Source organism: Eschrichtius robustus, chromosome 10 (genome assembly GCF_028021215.1).
Source record: "Eschrichtius robustus isolate mEscRob2 chromosome 10, mEscRob2.pri, whole genome shotgun sequence".
In the NCBI taxonomy this organism is placed as follows: Eukaryota; Metazoa; Chordata; class Mammalia; order Artiodactyla; family Eschrichtiidae; genus Eschrichtius; species Eschrichtius robustus.
In genome coordinates, this window is record NC_090833.1 from 88,930,330 (window position 1) to 88,957,151 (window position 26,822).

General features: G+C 37.6%; 1 protein-coding gene across 1 annotated transcript in view; it reads right to left on the reverse strand.

Annotated features, from left to right (window-relative positions):
* ZNF782 (zinc finger protein 782) overlaps window positions 1–23,572 on the reverse strand; it is a 58,812-nt gene extending 35,240 nt beyond the window's left edge. Inside the window, exons 1-4 of the mRNA XM_068552063.1 lie at window positions 23,553–23,572; window positions 23,178–23,272; window positions 22,584–22,634; window positions 9,481–9,607 (exon numbers count right to left, since the gene is read on the reverse strand). Of these exons, the coding sequence (XP_068408164.1) occupies window positions 9,481–9,607; window positions 22,584–22,598 (142 nt within the window). The 5' untranslated portion in view covers window positions 22,599–22,634; window positions 23,178–23,272; window positions 23,553–23,572. The remainder of the gene's footprint in view (window positions 1–9,480; window positions 9,608–22,583; window positions 22,635–23,177; window positions 23,273–23,552) is intronic.
* Window positions 23,573–26,822: the final 3,250 nt, after the last annotated feature.

Sequence of the window (26,822 nt, forward strand, 5' to 3'; positions counted from 1 at the left end):
AACAGAAAGACAAATATTGCATGATCTCAGTGGAATTCAAAACAGTCAAACTCATAGAAATAGAGAGTAGAATGTTAGTTTAAACGGGTTGGGGAGCTAGGGAACAGGAAGATGTTGGTCAAGGGGTACAAAGGTCAATTAACCAGAGATGAATAAGCTATGGAGATCTAATATACAAATGTGACTGTAGTTAACGATACTATACTGTATACTTGAAATTTGCCGAGAGAGTTGATCCTAAGTGTACTCACAGCCCTACCCCCCACCTCCAAAAAAAGTGAGCTCTGTCAAATGATGGGTATGTCAATTAGTTTGATTGTGGCCATTATTTCACAATGTACATATGTAAAAAAAAAAGTCTTATACCTTAGATATATACAATTTTTATTTGTCATTATACCTCAATAAAGATAGAAAGAAGTATGCAAAAGCCATGAACATTTACTATTTAAGAACATATAGATGGCATATGAACACATGAAACATCACTAGCCATTAAGGAAATGCAAGTTAAGACCAAGATGAGATATTACTATACACCTATTACAACCACTAATACAAAAAATAGTAACAATACCAAGTACTAGGAAGGATAGAAAGTATCAATAACTGGACTTCTCACAAACTGTTGGTGGAAATGCAAAATGGTACGGCCATTCTGGGCAGTTTCTGTTTTTTTTTAAATTGAGGTACAGTTGATTCACAGATTATGTAAGTTTCAGGTGTACAACATAGTGATTCACAATTTTTAAAGGTCACACTCCATTTATAGTTATTATAAAATATCGGTTATATTCCGTGTTGTACAATATATCCTTGTACCTTATTTTATACACAGTAGTTTGTACCTCTTAATCCCCTACCCCTATCTTACCAATCTCCCCACTGGTGACCACTAGTTCATTCCCTCTATCTGTGAGTCTGTTTCTTTTTTGTTATCTTCACTAGTTTGTCTTATTTTTTAGATTCCACATATAAGTGATATCATACAGTATTTGTCTTTCTCTGTCTGACTTTATTTCACTAAGCATAATACCCTCCAAGTCCATCTATGTTGTTGCAAATAGAAAAATTTCATTCTTTTTTTTATGCCTGAGTAAATATTCCATTGTGTATCTATACCACATCTTTATCCATTCATCTGTTGATGGACACTTAGGTAGCTTCCATATCTTGGCTGTTGTAAATAATGCTGCTGTGAACATTGGGGTGCATGTATCTTTTTGAATTAAAGTGTTTTAATTTCCTTTGGATATATATCCAGGAGTGGAATTGCTGGATCATATAGTAGTTCTATCTTAAGCTTTTTGAGGAGCCTCCATACTGTTTTCTAGTATGCAGCTGCACCAATTTATATTCCCACCAATAGCATACAAAGGTTCCCTTTTCTCCACATGCTTGCCAACATTTGTTATTCATGGTCTTTTTGATAATGGAGTTTGACAGTCTCTTAAAGAACAAAACACATACTTACCATACAACTCGAATCACACTCCTGGGCATTTATCCCAGAGAAATAATAATTTATTTTACACAAAAATCTGAACATGAATGTTCATAGCATCTTTATTTATAATAGCCAAAAATTAACAACCAAAATGTCCTTTAATAGGTGAATGACTAAACAAATTATAATACATTCATTTATAGACTGGAATACCATTGTAGTAAAACAAGATAAACTATCAACACACTACAACTTGGGCGGATCTCAATCTCAATACATCAAGTACTGTATGATTCCATTTATATAATGTTCTGGAAATTACAAAATTATAGAGATGAATAACAGATTAATATTTGGCAGAGATTAGGCATAGTGTGGGAGAGGGGATGGGTATGAAAATAAAGAGGTAGCATGAGAGAAATCCTTGTGATGATGGAATAGTTAGTTCTGTATCTGGATTGTGGTGGTGATTACACAAATCTCCACATATGATAAAATGGCACAGCATACCAAAATCACAACTAACTGCTGAATAACCATTGATAAAAAAGACTGGCATCTACAAGAAAATGATATTCTACATCCAAAGACAAAGAAGAAACCATGAGATAGTAGCAGGGGCACGCTCACAATATAATCGAATCCCATATCACCCAGGTGGGTAACTCACAAACGAGAATAATTATATAGCAGAAGTTCTCCCACAGGAGTGAGAGCTCTGAGCCCCATTCCAGGCTCCCCAGCCTAGGGGTCTGGCATCGGGAGGAGGAGCCCACAGAGCATTTGGCTATGAAGGCCAGTGGGGCTTGACTGCAAGAGCACCATAGGATTGAGGGAAACAGAGACTCCACTCTTGGAGGGCACACACAAGGTCCTGTGCACACCAGGTCCTTAGGCAAAAGTAGTGAATCCATAGGGGCCTGGGCCAGACATATTTGCTGGTCTTGGAGGGTCTCTTAGGAAGGCTGTGGCTCTCTCTGGGGTCATAAAAGCTGGTGGCAGACATAGCGGGGACATACATGAACTCTGGCTGGAGGCAGACATTTTGGGTCCTTAGCATCAAGACCTGGCTCTTCCCAACAGCCTGTAAGCTCCAGTGCTGGGACACCTCAGGCCAAACAACCAACAAGGGGGGAATAAGCCCCATCCATCAGCAGATAGGCTGCCTAAAGAGTTCTTGAGCCCACAGCCACCTCTAGACACAGCCGTTGACATGGCCCTGTCCACCAGAGGGCCAAGACCCAGCTCCCCTCACCAGTGGGCAGGCACCAGATGCTCCTGCCAGGAAGCCCACACAAGGTTCTAGACAAACCTCACCTTCCAGGGAGCAGACACCAGAAGCAAGGAAATTATGACCCTGCAGCCTGCAGAACTGAGTCCACAAACACAGGTCAGAACCTACCATGGGACCAGCTGGTCCCAGCCTTTGGGTGATGAGAGGGGAGTGTACTGCTGGGACACAAAGGACATCCCCTACAGAGGCCCACTTATCCAAGGTCGAAAACATAACTAAGCTACTACATTCATAAAAATACGAGTATTAATTTAAACAAAATGAGATGGCAAAGGAATATTTCCCAGATGAAGGAACAAGATAAAACCCCAGAAGAACAACTAAGTGAAGTGGAGATAGCCAATTTACCTGCGTAAGAGTTCAGAAGAATGATCATAAAGATGATCCCAGAAGGTAGGAAAAGAATGGACACACAGAGTGAGAAGTTACAAGAAGTTTTTAGCAAACAGTTAGAAAATATAAAGAACAAAGATAGTAGAAGAATATAATAACAAATAAAAAATACACAATTAGGAATTAATAGAATAAATGAGGCAGAAGAATGAATCAGTGAGCTAGAAGACAGAGTGGTGGAAATCACTGCTGCGGAGCATAAAAAGGAAAAAAGAATGAAAAACAATGAGTTTAAGAGATCTCTGGGACAACGTGAAGCACACAAGCATTCACATTATAGGGGTCCAAGATGCAGAAGAGGGAAAGGAAGGGACTAAGAAAATATTTGAAGAGATAATAGGTGAAAACTTCCCTAACATGGGAAAGGAAACAATCACCCATGTCCAGGAAGCGCAGAGTCCCATACAAGATAAAACCAAGGAGGAAAATGCCAAAACACACAGTAATCAAACTGACAGAAATTAAAGACAAAGAGAAAATATTAAAAACAACAAGGGAAAAGCAACAAATAACATACAAGGGAATCCCCATAAGACTAACAGCTGATTTTTCAGCCTAAACTCTGCAGGCCAGAAGGGACTGGAATGATATATTTAAAGTGCTGAGAGGGAAAAACCTATAACCAAGAACACTCTACCCAGCAAGTATCTCGTTCAGATTTGATGGAGAAATCAAAAGCTTTACACACAAGTGAAAGCTAAGAGAATTCAGCATCACCAAACCAGCTTTACAACAAATGCTAAGGAAATTCTCTAGGCAGAAAAGGCCACAACTAGAAACAAGAAAATTACAAAATGGGCAAACATACAGTAAGGTAGGAAATCATCCATGGCACAAATATGATATCAAAACCAGTAATCGTGAGAGACAGAGAGTAGAAGTGCAGGATATTTGAAATGCACTTGAAATTAAGAGATCAGCAACTTAAAACAATCATGTATATATATATAGACTGCTGTATAAAAACATCATGGTAACTGCAAATGAAAAATCTATAATAAATATACACATGAAAAAGAAAGAGGAATCCAAACCACAAGAGAGAAAAGAAAAGAGGAAAGGAAGAAGAAAGACCTATAAAAACAAATCCAAAACAATTAATGAAATGGCAATAAGAACGTACATATCGATGATTACCTTAAATGTAAACAGATTAAATGCTCTGACCAAAAGACACAGGCTGGCTTAATAGATACAAAAACAAGACCCGTACGTATATTGTCTACAAGAGAAAACTTCAGATCTTGAAACACATACAGACTGAAAGTGAGGGGATGGAAACAGGTATTCTATGCAAATGGAAATCAAAAGAAAACTGGAATAGCAATACTCATATCGGACAAAATAGACATGAAAATAAAGACTGTTACAGGAGACAAAGGACACCACATAATGATCAAGGGATCAATCCAAGAAGATATAACAAGTGTAAATATACATGCACCAACAAAGAAGCACCTCAATATATAAGGCAAACATTAACAGCCATAAAAGGAGAAATCGACAGTAACACAATAATAGTGGGGGACCTTAACACCCCACTTACATCAATGGACAGATTATCCAGACAGAAAATCAATAAGCAAACACAGGCCTTAAATGACACATTAGACCAGATGGACTTAATTGATATTTATAGAGTGTTCCATACGAAAGTAGCAAAATACATATTCTTTTCAAGTGCACATGGAACATTCTCCAGGACAGATCACATGCTGGGCCACAAAGCAAGCCTCAGTAAATTTAAGAAAACTGAAATCACATCAAGCATTTTTTCTGACCACAATGCTATGAGATTCGAAATCAACCACAAGAAAAAAAACTGCAAAAAACACAAAAACATGGAGGTTAAACAATATGCTACTAAACAACCAATGGATCACCAAAGAAATCAAAGAGGAAATTGAAAAATACCCAGAGACAAATGAAAATGAAAACATGACAATCCAAAACCCATGGCATGCAGCAAAAGCAGTTCCAAGAGGAAGTTTATAGCGATACAAGCTTACCTCAGGAAAGAAGAAAAATCTCAAATAAACAGCCTAACCTTATATCTAAAACAACTGGAAAAAGAAGAACAAACAAAACCCAAAGTTAGTAGATGGAAATAAATCATAAAGATCAGAGCAGAAATAAGTGAAAGAGAGACTAAGAAAACAATAGAAAAGATCAATGAAACTAAAAGCTGGTTCTTTGGAAAGATAAACAAAATTGATAAACCTTCACCCAGACTTATCAAGAAAAAAGAGGAGGGCCCAAATCAATAAAGTTAGAAATGAAAAAGGAGAATTTACAACTGACACCACAGAAATACAAAGGACCATAAGAGTCTACAACAGGCCAACAACATGGACAATAAAATATACCAATAAAATGGACAACCTAGAAGAAATGGACAAATTCTTTAAAAAGTACAATTTCCCGAGACTGAACCAGGAGGAAATAGAAAATATGAACAGACCAAAACATGAACAAACAAGTACTGAAATTGAATCTGTGATTTAAAAACTCCCAACAAAATCCAGGACCAGATGGCTTCACAGGTGAATTCTATCAAACATTTAGAGAAGAGTTAACACCTATCTTTCTGAAACTATTCCAAAAAACTGCAGAGGGAGGAACACTTCCGAACTCATTCTATGAGACCACCACCACCCTGATATCAAACACCAGACAAAAATACCACAAGAGAAGAAAATTACAAGCCAATATCACTGATGAACATAGATGAAAAAATTCTCAACATAGTCTAGCAAACCAAATCCAACAATACATTAAAAGAATCATACATAATGATCAAGTGGGCTTTATCCCAGGGATGCAAGGATTTTCAATATCCACAAATCAATCAGTGTGATACACCACATCAACAAACTGAAGAATAAAAAACATATGATCATCACAATAGATGCATAAAGAGCTTTTTATAAAATTCAACATCCATTTATGATAAAAACTCTCCAGAAAGTAGGCATAGAGGGAACCTACCTCAACATAATAAAGGCCATATATGACAAGCCCAGAGCTAATGTCATACTCAATGGTGAAAATCTGAAAGCATTTCCTCTAAGATCAGGAACAAGACAAGGATGTCCACTCTCACCACTTTTATTCAACATAGTTTTGGAAGTCCTAGCCACAAGCAATCAGAGAAGAAAACGAAATAAAAGGAATCCAAATTGGAAAAGAAGAGCTAAGACTGTCACTGTTTGCAGATGACATGATACTTATCCATAGAAAATCCTAAAGGTGCTACCAGAAAACTACTAGAGCTCATCAATGAATTCTGTATAGCTGCAGGATACAAAATTAATACACAGAAATCTACTGCATTTCCATACACTAACAAGGAAAGATCAGAAGAAATTAAGGAAACTATCCCGTTTATCATCTCATCAAAAAGAATAAAGTACCTAGGAAGGAATAAACTAACCTCAGGAGGCAAAAGACCTGTACTCGGATAACTCTAAGATGCTGAGGAAAGAAACTGAAGATGATGTAAACAGATGGAAAGACATACCATGTTCTTCGATTGGAAGAATTAATATTTTCAAAATGATGATACTACCCAATGCATTTTTCACAGAACTAGAACAAAAAATATTTTAATTTGTATGGAAACACAAAAGACCCCAAATCTTGAGAAAGCAAACTTGAGAAAGAAAAACAGAGCTGAGGAAATCAGGCTCCCTGACTTCAGACTATACTACAAAGCTACAGTCATCAAAACAGTATGGTACTGGCCCAAAACAGACATACAGATTAATGGAACAGGATAGAAAGCCCAGAAATAAACCCACACACCTATGGTCAACTAATCTATGACAAAGGAGGCAAGAATATACAATGGAGAAAGACAGTCCCTTTAACAAGTGGTGCTGGGAAAACTGGACAGCTACATGTAAAATAATGAAATTAGAACATTCTCTAACATCATATACAAAAATAAAATGAATTAAAGATCTAAATGTAAGACCAGATACTATAAAACTCCTAGAGGAAAACACAGGCAGAACACTCTTTGACATAAATCACAGCAATATTTTTCTGGATCTGTCTCCTACAGTAATGGAAATAAAAACAAAAATAAACAAATGGGACCTAACTAAACTTAAGAGCTTTTGCACAGCATAGGAAACCATAAACAAAATGAAAAGACAACCTACAGACTGGGAGAAAATATTTGCAAATGATGCTACTGACAAGGGATTAATTTCCAAAATATACAAACAGCTCATATAACTCAATAACAAAAAAAACCCAAACAACCTAATCAAAAAATGGGCAGAAGACCTAAACAGACATTTCTCCAAAGAAGACATACAGATGGCTAACAGGCATATGAAAAGATGCTCAATATCACTAATTATTAGAGAAATGCAAATCAAAACTACAATGAGGTATCATCAAAACATCTTCAAATCACAAATGCTGGAGAGGGTGTGGAGAAAAGGGAATCCTCTTGCACTGTTGGTGGGCATGTAAATTGGTGCAGCCACTGTGGACGTTCCTTAAAAAACTAAAAATAGAGCTACCATATGATCTTGCAATCCCAATCCTGGGCATATATCCAGAGAAAACCATACTTCAAAAAGATACATGCACCCCAGTGTTCACTGCAGCAGATGAATGGATAAAGAAGTTGTGGTTTATATATATACCACACACACACACACACACACACCACACACACCCCTAATGGAATATTACTGAGTCATAAAAAAGAATGAAATCATGCCTTTGCAGCTACATGGATGGGCCTAGAGATTATCATGCTAAGTGAAGCCAGACAGAGAAAAAAAAATATCATATGATATTGTTTATATGTGGAATCAAAAAATAAAAGATACAAATGAACGTATTTCAAAACAGAAACAGACTCAAAGACATAGAAAACAAATTTATGGTTACCAAAGGGGAGAGGGATAAATTAGGATTAACATATACACACCCCTATGTATAAAACAGATAACCAGCAAGGACCTACTCTATAGCACTGAGAACTGTACTCGATATTTTGTAATAACCTATCAGGGAAAAGAATCTGAAAAAGAATATATATATATATATATATATACACACACACACACACATACTTTGCTGTATACCTGAAACTAACATGATATTCTAAATCAACTATACTTCCATAAAAAAATAAGGTAAAGAAAATGGCACAGAGCTATTCACATACATTGTACCAATGCTTATTTCCTTGTGTTGAGATTATATTATAGTTACATAAGATACAACAATTAGGGGAAACTTGTGAAGAATACAATTATGCTAAATCCTGTGAATCTTAATTATGTTATATAAAAAGTTTTTAAGTATATATTCAAACCAAAAACAACCTGAAAACATTTTCTTCTTAAAAAGGCAAGCCAGAGCTGGAGAATACAACATTTGCAAAACATATATCTGATAAAGATCTAAACTCCTTCAACTCAACAATAAGACCCAAACAAAAAAACTATACAAAAAAATGGGCAAAAGATTTCATGAGACACTTCATTAAAGGAGATTATGAATGCCTAAAAAGCACATGAAAAGAAGTTCAACACTGTTAATTACCAGAGAAATGCAAATTAAAATCCAATAAGATGCAACTAGAAATGTTGGTAATCCAAGAGCAATGATAACTCTCAGACATTGCTTACAGGCATGAAAAACAGTAGATCAAACTTGGGAACATTTGGCACTTTCTGAATAAGTTACATATAAACTTACCAGAAGACCCAGTAGTCCCACTCCTAGGTATTTACACAAGAAATGAAAACATATTGACACAAAAACTTATATGTGACTGTTCATAGAAGCTTTTTCATAACAGGCCCAAACTGGAAAAACACCCATGTGTCTATGAACTGAAAAGGATAACAAACTGTGGTATATGCACACAAAGGAATTCTACTAAGGATAAAAAGAATAAACCTGTGATACACACACACACACACACACACGAGTCTCAAAAGCATCATGCTAAATTAAAGAAGCCAGACAAAACACAGTATATACTTAACGAATTCATTTATATAAAATTCGAAAAAAGGAAAAGCTATTGAAATAGAAAACAGATCAGTGATTGCTTGGGGTCTGAGAAGTAGGAATGAAAGGAGGGGACTCACTGCAAAGGGGTACAAGGAATTTTGGGGGGATGATGAAAATATTCCAAATCATGACTTTGATGATGGTAATCTACTGTATAATCTTTTAAAACCTATTGACTTGTACACTGAAAAGTGCTAAATTTTCCATTTAATATTCCTCAACAAAAGTGATTAACATTTCAAAAGAGAAAAAACTGAATTTGCATTCCCGAGGAAGTCACATGGTAAGGTCTGCTCACCCACTGAGATGAGGTGGCTGTAGTTCTCCAACATCACATCTCTGTACAGGGTCCTCTGAGCAGAGTCCATCTGCCACCACTCCTCCTGGGTGAACTCCACAGTCACGTCCTTGAATGATACTGATGCCTGTTAACAACATATTTCTAATCAATCTGAGGGTTCAGAATCAGGACATGGAAAATATTTTTGAAAACTAACTCCTACTATGTTTACTGTTTATTTAATTTTTATTTTTTTAATTTTTATTTTATAGTGGACTATAGTTGATTTACAATGCTGTGTTAGTTTCAGGTGTGCAGCAAAGTGATTCAATTATGCATATACATATATCTATTCTTTTTCAAATTCCTTTCCCATTTATGTTATTACAGAATATTGAGCAGAGTTCCCTGTGCTACACAGTAGGTTCTTGTTGGTTATCTATTTTAAATATACTAGTGTGTATATGTCAATCCCAAACTCCCAATTTATCCCTCCCTCCCCACCTTTCCATCCATGTTGCTGCAAATGGCATTATTTCATTCTTTTTAATGGCTGAGTAGTATTCCATTGTATATATACACCACATCTTCTTTATCAGTTCATCTGTTGATGGACATTTAGGTTGCTTCCAGGCCTTGGCTATTGTAAACAGTGCTGCAATGAACACTGGGGTGCATGTATACTTTCGAATCATGGTTTTCTCCAGATATATTTTTACTGTTTAGAGTTTAAAACAAAATACTATAAAAGATGACTAACTCTGCCTTTGCTCTATAGCAGGGTTTCTTCAATTTGGCACTACTGACACTCTGGACCAGATAATGCTATTTTTGTGGAAGACTGTCCTGTGTATTTTAGAATATTTACCAGTATCCCTGTTTTCTACTGATTAGATATCAATAGCATTCCCAGTCATGACAATCAAAAATATCTCCAAATACTTCCAAATGCCTCCTGGGAAGCAAAATCACCCCTAGTTAGGAACCATCGCTCTATATGAACAGTGGACAATATCTTCAGCAACAAAACAAAATACCCAGTTTAAGAGATGATCTATACTAAGGCAAAGCAACAGAGATAAAGAATGGGCAATTAATACACAGAGATGCTGCACAAGCAAGTGGGTAGATGCTGATGCCATACACAGAGACTGGAAGAATAAGTAAGAATCAGAGGCTGGGTCACAGTGAGCAGATGTTGTTCAACTGCACTCAAAACACCCGTGGAACATACAGATGGAATTATTTATTTCATCGTTGGCTGCAAGATTCTGGAATGGAGAAGGAAAATCTAATATGAAAATAAGGATCTAGGAGACAGTCATTAAGATGGTAACTTAAGTCATCAGGGAAAAAGGGCTGGTTCAGAAAGGACATAGAAACTTTAGGAAAGAAAAGGACCAAGTACAAAATTCAAGGGAATAGCAAAATTTAAAAGGCAGGTAGAAAGATAGGCCAGGAAGGCTGAGAAAGAATTTCGAAGTGGTAGAAACAGAAAACAGAAAGATTAGAGTACCAGAAATTAAGAGACGAGAGAATTACAAGCAAAAATTATTTCTCTAGTTCAAGGGAATAAACTGAACACACACATTTACATACCCTGCCTCCAAAAACACATTCAGGTAAAATAAAAAGCTTTTATAGCTATAAAAGTATGACAAAAGAGGAATTCAGAGAAACGTCCCAGCACAAGGCCTGAATATTAAACAAATTCTGGAAGACAGAGGGTAAGGTAGTATTGATTAAAAAAAATAGAACAATATTGCCCACAATGTAATATAAATGTAGAAGTGGGCAAAAGGAGCAGGGCACTGGTGAGAGCCCAAAAAGATGTCCAAGCTTAAACTGAAGAAACTGTGTAGTAGGAAAAATGATAAACAGAGTCAATTTCCTATTTGAATACAGGTGACATCATTTAAATGAGTGAGAAATGGCTAGATACAAATGTCATCGGAATAACTAGATGGCCATCTGGGAAAAGACTGATCTATACCTCACACCACAGAGAAGGATAAAATTAAAATGTATTCGAGATCTAACTGTAAAAAATAAAATCATACTCTAAAAGACTACACAGAGCAATTCTTTTATAAGGTCAGAGTGGGAAATGCCCAACTATGACTAAAAATCCAAAAAGCGTAAAAGAAAAAACTGCTAAACTTGACAACATAAAAAACAAATGCCTTCGAAAGACCCTGAATAGCCAAAGCAATTTTGAGAAAGAAGAACTGAGCTGGAGGTATCATGCTCCCTGACTTCAAACTATACTACAAAACTACAGTCATCAAAACACTATGATACTGGCACAAAAACAGACATACAGATCAATGGAACAGGATAGAAAGCCCAGAAATAAACCCACACACCTATGGTCAACTAATCTATGACAAAGGAGGCAAGAATATACAAGGGAGAAAAGACAGTCTCTTTAACAAGTGGTGCTGGGAAAACTGGACAGCTACATGTAAAATAATGAAATTAGAACATTCTCGGATTAACCAAGATGGCGGAGTAGAAGGATGTGCTCTCACTCCCTCTTGCGAGAGCACCAGAATCACAACTGGCTGCTGGACAATCATCGACAGGAAGACACTGGACTTCACCAAGGAGGATACCCCATGTCCAAGGACAGAGGAGAAGCCACAGTGAGATGGTAGGAGGGGCGCAATCAGAGTAAAATCAAATCCTATAACTGCTGGGTGGGTGACTCACACACTGGCGAACACTTATACCACAGAAGTCCACCCACTGGAGTGAAGGTTCTGATCCCCACGTCAAGCTTCCCAACCTGGGGGTCCGGCAACGGGAGGAGGAATTCCTAGAGAATCAGACTTTGAAGCCTAGTGGGAATTGATTGCAGGACTTCGACAGGACTGGGGGAAACAGAGACCCCACTCTTGGACGGCACACACAAAGTAGTGTCCGCATCGGGACCCAGGGGAAGGAGCAGTGACCCTGGGGGAGACTGAACCAGACCTATCTGCTGGTGTTGGGGGGTCTCCTGCAGAGGCAGGGGTTGGCTCTGTTTCACCGTGGGGACAAGGACACTGGCAGCAGAGGTTCTGGGAAGTGCTCCTTGGCATGAGCCCTCCCAGAGTCTGCCATTAACCCCACCAAAGAGCCCAGGTAGGCTCCAGTGTTGGGTTGCTTCAGGCAAAACAACCAACAGGGAGGGAACCCAGCCCCACCCATCAACAGTCAAGTGGATTAAAGTTTTACAGAGCTCTGACTGCCACAGCAACAGTCAGCTCTACCCACCACCAGAGCCTCCCATCAAGCCTCTTAGATAGCCTCAACCACCAGAGGGCAGACAGCAGAAGCAAGAAAAACTACAATCCTGTAGCCTGTGGACCAAAAACCACAGTTACAGAAAGATAGACAAGATGAAAAGGCAGAGGGCTATATACCAGATGAAGGAACAAGAAAAAAACCCAGAAAAACAACTAAATGAAGTGGAGATAGGCAACCTTCCAGAAAAAGAATTCAGAATAATGATAGTGAAGATGATCCAGGACCTTGGAATAAGAATGGAGGCAAAGATTGAGAAGATGCAAGAAATGATTAACAAAGACCTAGAAGAATTAAAGAACAAACAAACAGAGATGACCAATACAATAACTGAAATAAAAACTACACTAGAAGGAATCAATAGCAGAATAACTGAGGCAGAAGAACGGATAAGTGACCTGGAAGACAGAATGGTGGAATTCACTGCTGCGGAACAGACTAAAGAAAAAAGAATGAAAAGAAATGAAGACAGCCTAAGAGACCTCTGGGACAACATTAAACGCAACAACATTCGCATTATAGGGGTCCCAGAAGGAGAAGAGAGAGAGAAAGGACCCGAGAAAATATTTGAAGAGATTATAGTCGAAAAGTTCCCTAACATGGGAAAGGAATTAGCCACCCAAGTCCAGGAAGCGCAGAGAGTCCCATACAGGATAAACCCAAGGAGAAACACGCCGAGACACATAGTAATCAAAGTGGCAAAAATTAAAGACAAAGAAAAATTATTGAAAGCAGCAAGGGAAAAACGACAAATAACATACAAGGGAACTCCCATAAGGTTAACAGCTGATTTCTCAGCAGAAACTCTACAAGCCAGAAGGGAGTGGCATGATATACTTAAAGTGATGAAAGGGAAGAACCTACAACCAAGATTACTCTACCCGGCAAGGATCTCATTTAGATTTGATGGAGAAATCAAAAGCTTTACAGACACGCAAAAGCTAAGAGAATTCAGCACCACCAAACCAGCTCTACAACAAATGCTAAAGGAACTTCTCTAAGTGGGAAACACAAGAGAAGAAAAGGACCTACAAAAACAAAACCAAAACAATTAAGAAAATGGTCATAGGAACATACATATCGATAATTACCTTAAATGTGAATGGATTAAATGCTCCAACCAAAAGACACAGGCTTGCTGAATGGATACAAAAACAAGACCCATATATATGCTGTCTACAAGAGACCCACTTTAGACCTAGGGACACATACAGACTGAAAGTGAGGGGATGGAAAAAGATATTCCATGCAAATGGAAATCAAAAGAAAGCTGGAGTAGCTATACTCATATCAGATAAAATAGACTTTAAAATAGAGAATGTTACAAGAGACAAGGAAGGACACTACATAATGAACAAGGGATCAATCCAAGAAGAAGATATAACAATTATAAATGTATATGCACCCAACATAGGACACCTCAATACATAAGGCAACTGCTAACAGCTATAAAAGAGGAAATCGACAGTAACACTATAATAGTGGGGGACTTTAACACCTCACTTACACCAATGGACAGATCATACAAAATGAAAACAAATAAGGAAACACAAGCTTTAAAAGACACAATACACCAGATAGATTTAATTGATATTTATAGGACATTCCATCCAAAAACAGCAGATTACACGTTCTTCTCAAGTGCGCACGGAACATTCTCCAGGATAGATCATATCTTGGGTCACAAATCAAGCCTCAGTAAATTTAAGAAAATTGAAATCATATCAAGCATCTTTTCTGACCACAACGCTATGAGATTAGAAATGAATTACAGGGAAAAAAACGTAAAAAAGACAAACACATGGAGGCTAAACAATACGTTACTAAATAACCAAGAGGTCACTGAAGAAATCAAAGAAGAAATCAAAAAATACCTAGAGACAAATGACAATGAAAACACGACGACCCAAAACCTATGGGATGCAGCAAAAGCAGTTCTAAGAGGGAAGTTTATAGCTATACAAGCCTACCTAAAGAAACAAGAAAAATCTCAAGTAAACAATCTAACCTTACACCTAAAGAAAATAGAGAAAGAATAACAAACAAAACCCAAAGTTAGCAGAAGGAAAGAAATCATAAAGATCAGAGCAGAAATAAATGAAATAGAAACAAAGAAAACAATAGCAAAGATCAATAAAACTAAAAGCTGGTTCTTTGAGAAGATAAACAAAATTGATAAGCCATTAGCCAGACTCATCAAGAAAAAGAGGGAGAGGACTCAAATCAATAAAATCAGAAATGAAAAAGAAGTTACAACAGACACCGCAGAAATACAAAGCATCCTAAGAGACTACTACAAGCAACTTTATGCCAATAAAATGGACAACCTGGAAGAAATGGATAAATTCTTAGAAAGCTGTAAGCTTCCAAGACTGAACCAGGAAGAAACAGAAAATATGAACAGACCAATCACAAGTAATGAAATTGAAACTGTGATTAAAAATCTTCCAACAAACAAAAGTCCAGGACCAGACGGCTTCACAGGTGAATTCTATCAAACATTTAGAGAAGAGCTAACACCCATCCTTCTCAAACTCTTCCAAAAAATTGCAGAGAAAGGAACACTCCCAAACTCATTCTATGAGGCCACCATCACCCTGATACCAAAACCAGACAAAGACACGACAAAAAAAGAAAATTACAGACCAATATCACTGATGAATATAGATTCAAAAATCCTCAATAAAATACTAGCAAACAGAATCCAACAACACATTAAAGGATCATACACCACGATCAAGTGGGATTTATCCCAGGGATGCAAGGATTCTTCAATATATGCAAATCAATCAATGTGATACACCATATTAACAAATTGAAGAATAAAAACCATATGATCATCTCAATAGATGCAGAAAAAGCTTTTGACAAAATTCAACACCCATTTCTGATAAAAACTCTCCAGAAAGTGGGCATAGAGGGAACCTACCTCAACATAATAAAGGCCATATATGACAAACCCACAGCAAACATCATTCTCAATGGTGAAAAACTTAAAGCATTTCCTCTAAGATCAGGAACGAGACAAGGATGTCCACTCTCACCACTATTATTCAACATAGTTCTGGAAGTCCTAGCCACGGCAATCAGAGAAGAAAAAGAAATAAAAGGAATACAAATTGGAAAAGAAGAAGTAAAACTGTCACTGTTAGCGGATGACATGATACTATACATAGAGAATCCTAAAACTGCCACCAGAAAACTGCTAGAGCTAATTAATGAATATGGTAAAGTTGCAGGATACAAAACTAATGCACAGAAATCTCTTGCATTCCTATACACTAATGATGAAAAATCTGAAAGAGAAATTATGGAAACACTCCCATTAACCATTGCAACAAAAAGAATAAAATACCTAGGAATAAACCTAGCTAGGGAGACAAAAGACCTGTATGCAGAAAACTATAAGACACTGATGAAAGAAATTAAAGATGATACCAACAGATGGAGAGATAAACCATGTTCTTGGATTGGAAGAATCAACATTGTGAAAATGACTTTACTACCCAAAGCAATCTACAGATTCAATGCAATCGCTATCAAATTACCAATGGCATTTTTTACAGAGCTAGAACAAATCATCTTAAAATTTTTATGGAGACACAAAAGACCCCGAATAGCCAAAGCAGTCTTGAGGCAAAAAAATGGAGCTGAAGGAATCAGACTCCCTGACTTCACACTATACTACAAAGCTACAGTAATCAAGACAATATGGTACTGGCACAAAAACAGAAACATAGATCAATGGAACAAGATAGAAAGCTCAGAGATAAACCCACGTACCTATGGTCAACTAATCTATGACAAAGGAGGCAAAGATATACAATGGAGAAAAGACAGTCTCTTCAATAAGTGGTGCTGGGAAAACTGGACAGCTACATGTAAAACAATGAAATTAGAATACTCCCTAACACCATACACAAAAATAAACTCAAAATGGATTAGAGACCTAAATGTAAGACTGGGTACTATAAAACTCTTAGAGGAAAACATAGGAAGAACACTCTTTGACATAAATCACAGCAAGATCTTTTTTGATCCACCTCCTAGAGTAATGGAAATAAAAACAAAAATAAACAAATGGGACCTAATGAAACTTCAAAGCTTTTGCACAGCAAAGGAAACCATAAACAAGACGAAAAGACAACCCTCAGAATGGGAGAAAATATTTGCAAATGAATCAACAGACAAAGGATTAATCTCCAAAATATATAAACAGCTCATTCAGCTCAATATTAAAGAAACAAACACCCCAATCCAAAAATGGGCAGAAGACCTAAATAGACATTTCTCCAAAGAAGACATACAGACGGCCACGAAGCACATGAAAAGATGCTCAACATCACTAATTATTAGAGAAATGCAAATCAAAACTACAATGAGGTATCACCTCACACCAGTTAGAATGGGCATCATCAGAAAATCTACAAACAACAAATGCTGGAGAGGGTGTGGAGAAAAGGGAACCCTCTTGCACTGTTGGTGGGAATGTAAATTGATACAGCCACTATGGAGAACAATATGGAGGTTCCTTAAAAAACTAAAAATAGAATTACCATATGACCCCGCAATCCCACTACTGGGCATATACCCAGAGAAAACCGTAATTCAAAAAGACACATGCACCCGAATGTTCATTGCAGCACTATTTACAATAGCCAGGTCATGGAAGCAACCTAAATGCCCATCAACAGAAGAATGGATAAAGAAGTTGTGGTACATATATACAATGGAATATTACTTAGCCATAAAAAGGAATGAAATTGAGTCATTTGTTGAGACGTGGATGGATCTAGAGACTGTCATACAGAGTGAAGTAAGTCAGAAAGAGGAAAACAAATATCGTATATTAACGCATGTATGTGGAACCTAGAAAAATGGTACAGATGAGCCAGTTTGCAGGGCAGAAGTTGAGACACAGATGTAGAGAAAAGACATATGGACACCAAGGGGGGAAACTGCGGTGGGGTGGGGATGGTGGTGTGCTGAATTGGGCAATTGGGATTGACATGAATACACTGATGTGCATAAAATTGATGACTAATAAGAATCTGCAGTATAAAAAAACAAACAAAACAACTAATACTAAACTTTCATTGGGTTATGTGTATGGAAATATGTTAATATAAATGTTTCAGACATTACATGAAATTTCTAAAAATCTTATATGTTCTCGTATAATGTTATAAATCATAATCCTAGTTATTACTTTAAAATGTATATCTCAGAAATAACTAATTTTCTTGTCAACTGCATTATTATGAACTTTCATCAAATCTTTAACTGTGGTCATTTTTAAGTCTTTTGTCATTTACAGACAGTTTTGGGTGTACTCTGATGCTTTTGCAAATATGTTCCTATAAAAGGGTTTCATCTTCAAGAAATTCATGGAAAAGACTCTGACAAGTACAGGTTTCTGGTAACTGACTGTACTGCTGAACTGAATGAATAAGCATTTTCAGAACTCTAATGAACAACTGATGAACTCATAAAAGTGCTAACAAAAGATCAAGATGAAAAAAAAAATTAATTACATGGGACTGAGTGAACTGATGAGGATGAGTATAATTTTTGTGACTTTCTGTCTGAATTAAAAAAAAAAAAATCCCACAAGGACTCAGAGGCAAAGAATATACAAATCAATTTTCACTGCAAAGTAAAGGAGCTGTTACAGTGGAGGATTACTGGACTGAATGTCAATATTATGACATAGTATGAGTGTGTTTCATGTTTGGTAATTGCAATCATTGTTGCTTTTGTTGTGGTCATCCAAAAAAAAAAAGAAAAAAAGAGGGGTGGGATAGGGAGGATGGGAGGGAGGCTTGAGAGGGAGGGGATATGGGGACATGTGTAGGCATATGGCTGATTCGCTTTGTTGTGCAACAGAAACTAACAGAGTATTGTGAAGCAATTATACTCCAATAAAGATCTACTAAAAAAAAAAGAACATTCTGTAACACCATATACAAAAATAAAATAAATTAAAGATCTAAATGTAAGACCAGATACTATAAAACTCCTAGAGGAAAACACAGGCAGAACACTCTTTGACATAAATCACAGCAATATTTTTCTGGATCTGTCTCCTACAGTAATGGAAATAAAAACAAAAATAAACAAATAGGACCTAACTAAACTTAAGAGCTTTTGCACAGCATAGGAAACCATAAACAAAATGAAAAGACAACCTACAGACTGGGAGAAAATATTTGCAAATGATACTACTGACAAGGGATTAATTTCCAAAATATACAAACAGCTCAAACCAAACAACCTAACCAAAAAATGGGCAGAAGACCTAAACAGACATTTCTCCAAAGAAGACATACAGATGGCTAACAGGCATATGAAAAGGTGCTCAATATCACTAATTATTAGAGAAATGCAAATCAAAACTACAATGAGGTATCACCTCACACCAGTCAGAACGGCTATCATCAAAATATCTACAAATAACAAATGCTGGAGAGGATGTGGAGAAAAGGGAACCCTCCTACACTGTTGGTGGGAACATAAATTGGTGCAGCCACTATGGAGAACAGTATGGAGGTTCCTTAAAAAACTAAAAATAGAGCTCCCATATGATCTTGCAATCCCAATCCTGGGCATACATCTGGAGAAAACCATACTTCGAAAAGATACATGCACCCCAATGTTCACTGCAGCATTTTACAATAGCCAAGACATGGAAACAATCTAAATTTCCATCAACCGATGAATGGATAAAGATGTGGTGTGTATATATCTATATACATGCAATGGAATATTACTCAGCCACAAAAAAGAATGAAATCATGCCATCTGCAGCAACATGGATGGACCTAGAGATTATCATATTAAGAAAGAGAAAGACAAATATTATATGATATCACTTATATGTGTAATCTAAAAAGATGATACAAATGAACTTACTTACAGAAGAGATATAAACTCAAAGACATAGAAAACAACTTATGGTTATCAAAGGGCAAAGGGGGGGAGGGATAAATTAGGAATTTGGGATTAGCATATACACACCACAATATATAAAACAGATAAACAACAAGGACCTACTGTATAGCACAGGGAGCTATACTCAGTATCGTGTAATAACCTATAATGGAAAAGAATCTGATAAAGAATATATATACCGTATATATATGTAGATGTATATACATTTGTATAACTGAATCACTTTGCTGTATACCTGAAACTAACACAACATTGAAAATCAACTATATTTCAATACATTTTTTTTAAATGCCAAAAAAAGTTCACCACAGTTAAAAACAGAAACAAATGCCTTTATGGCAAAAATTAAAAAAACATGAGCAAGGCAAAAATATGAAAAACTAGGAAAATTGTGCAACTTATGTCACTGAAAAATAGCTATAAAGATATACTGGATATATTAATTAAAATCAGCACATCAACAGGAAAACAGTAAGAAATAAACAGTTCAATAAAAAAGAAATATAGATGAATTACAAACAAAAAAGATGTTCCACCTCACTCATGAGAAGAGGCAAGTCTGTAAAACTAAACTTGAGTTATCATTTTTAATCACTTAGTAAAAATTCAAAAAGTTTGATGGCACCCTCTATTTGTAAGGTTGTGGAGAAGAAACACACACTCCTAGACTGTTGGCTCTACCTTAAATTACCTCCAGAATCCGACCACTTGAAAGCAACTAACACCCTTAAATGATCATCATTTATTGCTAGGATTACAGAAATAGCCTCCTATATTGTTCCTGCTTTCACTACTACCCCACTAGAGTTTATCTTCAAAATGTAGTTATTTTTTTAGACTGTAAGTCAAAACTATCCTTTTGACTCAAAAGAATAAAAATGAAAACCCTCAAAACCCCCCCATTGAGAGAGATAATGTGTTAATGTATTGGAAGACATTTTGATCAAGATGTTAATTCTCCCCAAATTGATCTATATTACAGATTCTATAGAGTCAGTGCAGTCAAAATCAAAATCTCAGCAGGCTTTCCTGAGATAGACAAGCCAATTTTCAAAACTTTCTATAGAGAAGCAAAGTACCTAGAATCTCCAAAACACTCCCAAAAAAGAACCAAGTTGGAAGACACATATTATTTGATTTCAAGAGTTACTATAAAGAGCCACTCATCAAAGCAACGTGGTATTAGCAAAAGGATTAAGGTCATCAGACGTGAACAGAGTCCGCATAGATATAGAGAATAGACTTGTGGTTGCCAAGGGAGAGGAGGGGTGGGAGGCGGAAGGACTGGGAGTTTGAGATTAGCAGATGCAAGCTTTATATATAGGATAGATAAATAACAAGGTCCTACTGTACAGCACAGGGTACTATATTCAATATCCTGTGATAAACCATAATGAAAATACAAAAAAGAATGTATATATATGTTTAACTCTGTCACTTTGCTGTACAGCAGAAATTAACACAACATTGTAAATCAACTATACTTCAAGAAAATTTTTAAAAAAATTAAAAAAAGAAGTGAACAGAATCCAGAAACAGACCCAAACATAGGTTGTTAGTTGATTTCCCTCAGAGGTGCCAATGCAATTCAATGGAGAAAGGATATTCTTGTCAACAAATGGTGCTGACAGGTGGGTATGCAAAGGTAGAAAGCACAAACATGGCAAGTGCACGTTCCTCTACTCCCAATTCCTCTACTCTTTTCTGCCAGCACAGAATACTAAGACCCTCAGACACAGAAATTCTTAGTTTTAGATTGGGCCAACGAGAACATACTTTGTCCTTTTCTGATTGGCAAGCTTTATACTGAAATAAAATTTTATAGTTGATCAAAAAAGGAAATTATTGATATAACAAAGATTTTGAAATCCTAAGAGAATACTATCAACAAGCTCATGCAAATACATTTAAAAACATAAATAGAGACTTCATTGGTGGTCTAGTGGGTAAGACTCTGCGCTCCCAATGCAAGGGGCCCAGGTACAATCCCTGGTTGGGGAACTAGATCCCGCATGCATGCCACAACTAAGAGTCTGCATGCCACAACTAAAGATCCTGCATGCCACAACAAAGATCCAGCATGTCACAACTAAGACCCTTCGCAGCCAAAATTAAAAAATAAATAAATAAAAACGAACAATTTTCTATGAAAACGTAATGAGGAAAGTTACACTAAAAAGAAAAATACAAATCCATCATAGACTTATGACCAATAAATTAATCAAAATCTTCAAGCAAAAAGTCTTCATAAGGCCCTAATTTATAGGTGAGTTTCACAAAATCTACATGTAACACAATTTTCTCATCTAAATTATTATTAAAGAAAAGGAGCAGGAAAATGTCCCATTTCCTTTTATGAGACTATGACCATGATACAATAATTGGACACAGAAACAAGAAAGTATAGTCTAATCCAACTTGTGGATACAAAAATAAAAATCCTAAATACAGTATTAGTAAAAAGTCCTAGGAAGATATGTAAGAAGCAACTTACCACACTTATTAGCAATTAGGGTCTACACAGGGATTTAAGTTAACATTAGAAAATCCATTACACTGTTTACAGTATTTATAGATTAAAGGAAATAAGCTATAGCTTTGCTCCAATAGATACACAAAATGTAATCAATGTAATTTAATGCACATTCATGACTAATGTGAAATCTTAGCAAACTGATACCTGGAGGCAACCTTCTTACCCTGAGAAAGGTAACCTACCAAAAGCTGACAGCAAACATCACAATTAATAGTAAAACAGTGTATATTATCCCTCAAGATTGACTTGGTCTATTTTTATTTCTCCTTTTCCATTTAATGCATGGATGCTTCTTAACCTTGTAAATCCATAAAAATGCAAAATGGGGAAAGAATAAAGAGCTCACCTGAGGTATGTTCATTTTCTGCTCTTGGGAGAGTAGAGAACTGTGGTTCAGCTGAGGGGACAGAAAGATGGGTGTCATGAGACATAACCTGTCTTATAGCTCCTAGATTCACCCCCCAAAATCTCAGCACCCTAGTTGGGGATCAGCTTCCTTATAGGCATAGGGCCCTCTCGGCCTTGAAAAGGCACTAGAGTGATCACGTACAGGTGGCACCACCTGTCTTTGTGTGACTCTGAGATGACCATGAGGATTAAATCTGCAGTTTTTAACTGAGTGAATGTAAACTTTTCTCAATCGTTTTAAAAATAATGCACGTGTCCTAACACAAGTAAATAAAAACAACAGAAGATTAGCTGAATTAAATACACCAAAGGATAAGACACTATACTTTCATTAAAATTAACTTAGCAGAACAATACTCAGTATGCATCATTTATCTATTTTTCTTATTAATATTATTTACCCGCTGGTATAAACAATCTACAGAAAGCCTAATAAAAGAGATGGGATGCCTTAAGGCAGGAAATTTTAATTGTTTCAGCCGTGATATATTTGTCAAAAGGCCCTTTTGATAAGATGCTTTTGGTGACCTACCTGTGAGACGGCGAAGTGCACTGTTTTCCTCCTGATTCTGTCACAAACAAACCGGGTTTCCCTGGACAAGTCACTGAACTTTTCAGGCCCGATGTCTTTAAAGATTTCAAGAGAGTTAGAAATAGATGATCTTGGAAAACCCTGCATATATCATCATTCTGGGATCCTGTGAGGTCAGCATACCACTAGTGTCACATGTGGTGATAGACACATTTGACAGCAACACAGCATCTTTGGGGGCGGGCATTTAAGGGGAGTGGAGACAGCATTTCCTCCCTCTGCCTAGTTATCCCTTACCCCCGGACCTCACCCTCACAAGCTCTCCAACAAAATGGCCTTTCCTGAACAGCCTGCCCCTGGACCAGTTCAGCTCACCTTGCTCTTCTCAGGCTGGCCCAAACCCCCCACTGTCACATAGTCTGGTGGCTTCTGGAGGTGGGGTCATCACCAAGACTGGCTCATTCTGAGCAGGGAGATTAAGAACAGCTTCTGGAAAAAAAAAAAAAAAAAAGAACAGCTTCTGATCTTGCAAATCTAGGATCTGCTCCTTTCTGGGCTCTTCTGTCTCTGCTCTGAGGCTCTGGAATGAGGTCTAAGGTCATAGGGGTGCTCTCTTCCAGGTAAGACTCCTGTTAACAGAGACTCCCTGCTTCCTACTTCACAAGGGTCACTTTGTTTCAAGGTAACTGGGACGTGGATCCAAGAAACAATTCATTTTAGGAGCAAAAGCCTAATTCTTGGAATTCATTATAATACCAGACTTAAAAGACAGACAGCCTGACAATGCAGAAGGGGCCAGGGACCTCTGTCTGCCCCAAGTGACCTGAAGAGACACTAGAAATCCCAGAATACATTTTGACACATGGTAGGATTCCATCTACATTCACTTTCCCTTATACTTCTCGGAACGAGGGACAGGCCTCTTCGCTAAGTGCCGTGAAGGCTACAATGACGGTATTAGGTAGGTGTGATATTTAGACAAAGCCTGAGGCTGTAAGTAAAGCACACCTGCCCTTGAATCTAAACTCCCTCACTACTAGCTTGTGACCTGACCACACCGTTCCACCAACCTGAGCCTCGGTTTTTGTTAAAGTGGTTGTGAGATAACATAAAGCCGTCCAAGGAAAAGAATAAAGTGTCTTCCAACTATAATAGCAGTTGTCACTTACTCAGTGCTCAGTATCTGGCACTTGTCTAAATGCTTTACAAGTGAAAACTTAGATCTAAGTTTCAAAACAACGCCATGAAACAGTCATCATTAGTATCATTTTCATATGAAATACCTCTTACCCAGGTTCCTTCTGTAACCCTGCTTACAGGTGACAGACCTGTAATTTACCCGGGTCCTTCTGCTCCAGAGCTGGGGCGCTCATCGCAGACCCCTGGCCACCGTCAGCACTATAAATTCACTTTCCCCCCTGCCGCCGACATGGGCTTTTTTTCCCCTGTCGGGCTGCAGGCGGGGCCGAGCACACGGTCCCCACACACCCAGGCCTACACTGAGCACCTGCTCTTAACCGGACCAGCCCGACCTGCACCCCGGGAGCCCGAGGGCCGGGGTCACCCCCTACCGGCCTTCCCTAGGCTGAGGGCCCGCCCGGGCGCATACACCGGCGTTGGTGGGAGGGAGTCCCAAAGATTTTCCGCTTCCATCCCTAGGCACAAATGCACCCCTCTCAGCTGGTCCCCCCGCACTCTCACCCCAGGTGCGCACCCTTCACTTTCCGAGCCGACTCCCAGGCTCCCAAGCCTCTTCCCTGAAGTCCAGAGAAGACGAGGGAGGAGGCGGGGATACAGCCGCACACGCGCAGAAGCAGCCCAGAAGCCCCTTCCCAGAGTGCCGCGCGGTAAAACAGAAGGATTCAAGACTACATTTCCCATAGACCTCCGCTTCCACTGCTGCGGTCACTCTTTAGGCATTTACGCATTCTAGAAAGCTGAAGGGCGATGTCTTAAAAGTATCCTGCTGAGCCTCTCAAGGATCCTGAAGAGAACGGGTTAAATATCAACTTAAATGCCAGATGCAAAGGGTGGTCCTCTATTGGCTCCCAATTGAAATAGCAGTTTTTTCATAAGTCATTTGGAGACAGTTGGGGAAACTTGAATATGGACTGGATATTGAAAATGTTAAAATTACCATTACGTAGGTAAAGTGTGAAAAAATTTTGAGTTACGTAAGAAAATTGGTTTTGTAAAAAACAAAGGCAGGACGATTGAGGTATTTAGGATTGAAATTATATAGCTGTAAAATTATAATTTTGTAATTTTTCAATTGGGACCTCTACACTGTTTCTATACAGCCAACAGACCCATTAACCCCTAAGCCCCGTGCTGGCACCCCTGGAGCCCAGTGTGGAGGTTCTACTGGAGGTCAAGGCAGTGCTGCAGGTATAGATGTATTGATATATAAGGAAGCTGTTAGTTTTTATGAATCAACATTGTTTTCAGATGAATTCTATTATTGTTTCAACAAATTTTGTTAATTAAATTACGTTGATCTTGGATTTCTGTGCACATAACAAGTTTGCTTGCTTTTTGCTAACATACGTAATTCTTTGTCATTCTTTAATAAATTACAAATAACAGCATTAAAATGCTGGTCAAACTGTATTAAATCAATATTACATTAAATCAATCATAATAGACTTTAACATAAATTTCACTAACAGAAAGAAAGTGGTCACTACATATGTTCATGGAACAAATATTTATTGAAAACTTGCTGTGCGATAGACATCATTCTAGATGCTGGGATAACAACATCAGGTAAAAGATATTAAATTCCCTATCCCCATGGAGTTTATGATCAGGGTTGTTGTCAGGGTCACCTAAAAAAACACGTGTCAGTTGTCAAGAAACAAAAGGACACTTGAGTTTAATAAACGGGGGCTCCAAAAACATGGGTAGGGTTGGTGAAGCATCCTGTAACTGATGATGGTAGGGAACCATTATCACCACCAGGCTTATAGTGAGGGTAAGTAATATTACCAGAGGCTGGCAGAAAAGGCTACACTTATGAGAGCTGTGGCCTTAGGAAGAGAAACATTGTAATGGCCATTCCATGGCTCTGCACAGCCAGCCAAAGTTATAAATACACAAACCTCACTTGTTTTCTTCCCTCTAATGTCCTATCCTCTCTTAAGCATTTATAAACCCTATTCAGTACCTATTCCTAGAACTTCATCCACATCTGTCTCACCCAGACATCTTATTCCAGTCTTATTCTTGTCTAGCCCCCTTCTACCCGTCAACTCATTGAGCTTTGGACATGAATCAGTATAAATCTAAACTCAGGACACAGCTCTTCTTCACAAAGTGAACTACTAAATATACCTCCTTAAAATTTGCCCCTGGGAAGATTTCTTATCACCACACATTTGAGAACCACTCCTAAGTGAGACTGTAATTGCAGTAGCCATAACTTCCAATGATGCTACCATACATTGTAGATCCAGTTTGAAGGAGATTCAACTGGTAGATGGCACAGGTCTCCCTTAGGGACTTTTGGGGAATGATTAATTGTATATACTTGTGACTAAGTTACAAGAAATTTTGTCAAAAGGACCCAGTCTCTCCTATACTTGAAGCCTCCTGTGTATAAAGTAGGATGTATCAAGGACTGAGAAAGAGGATCTGAATCCCTGT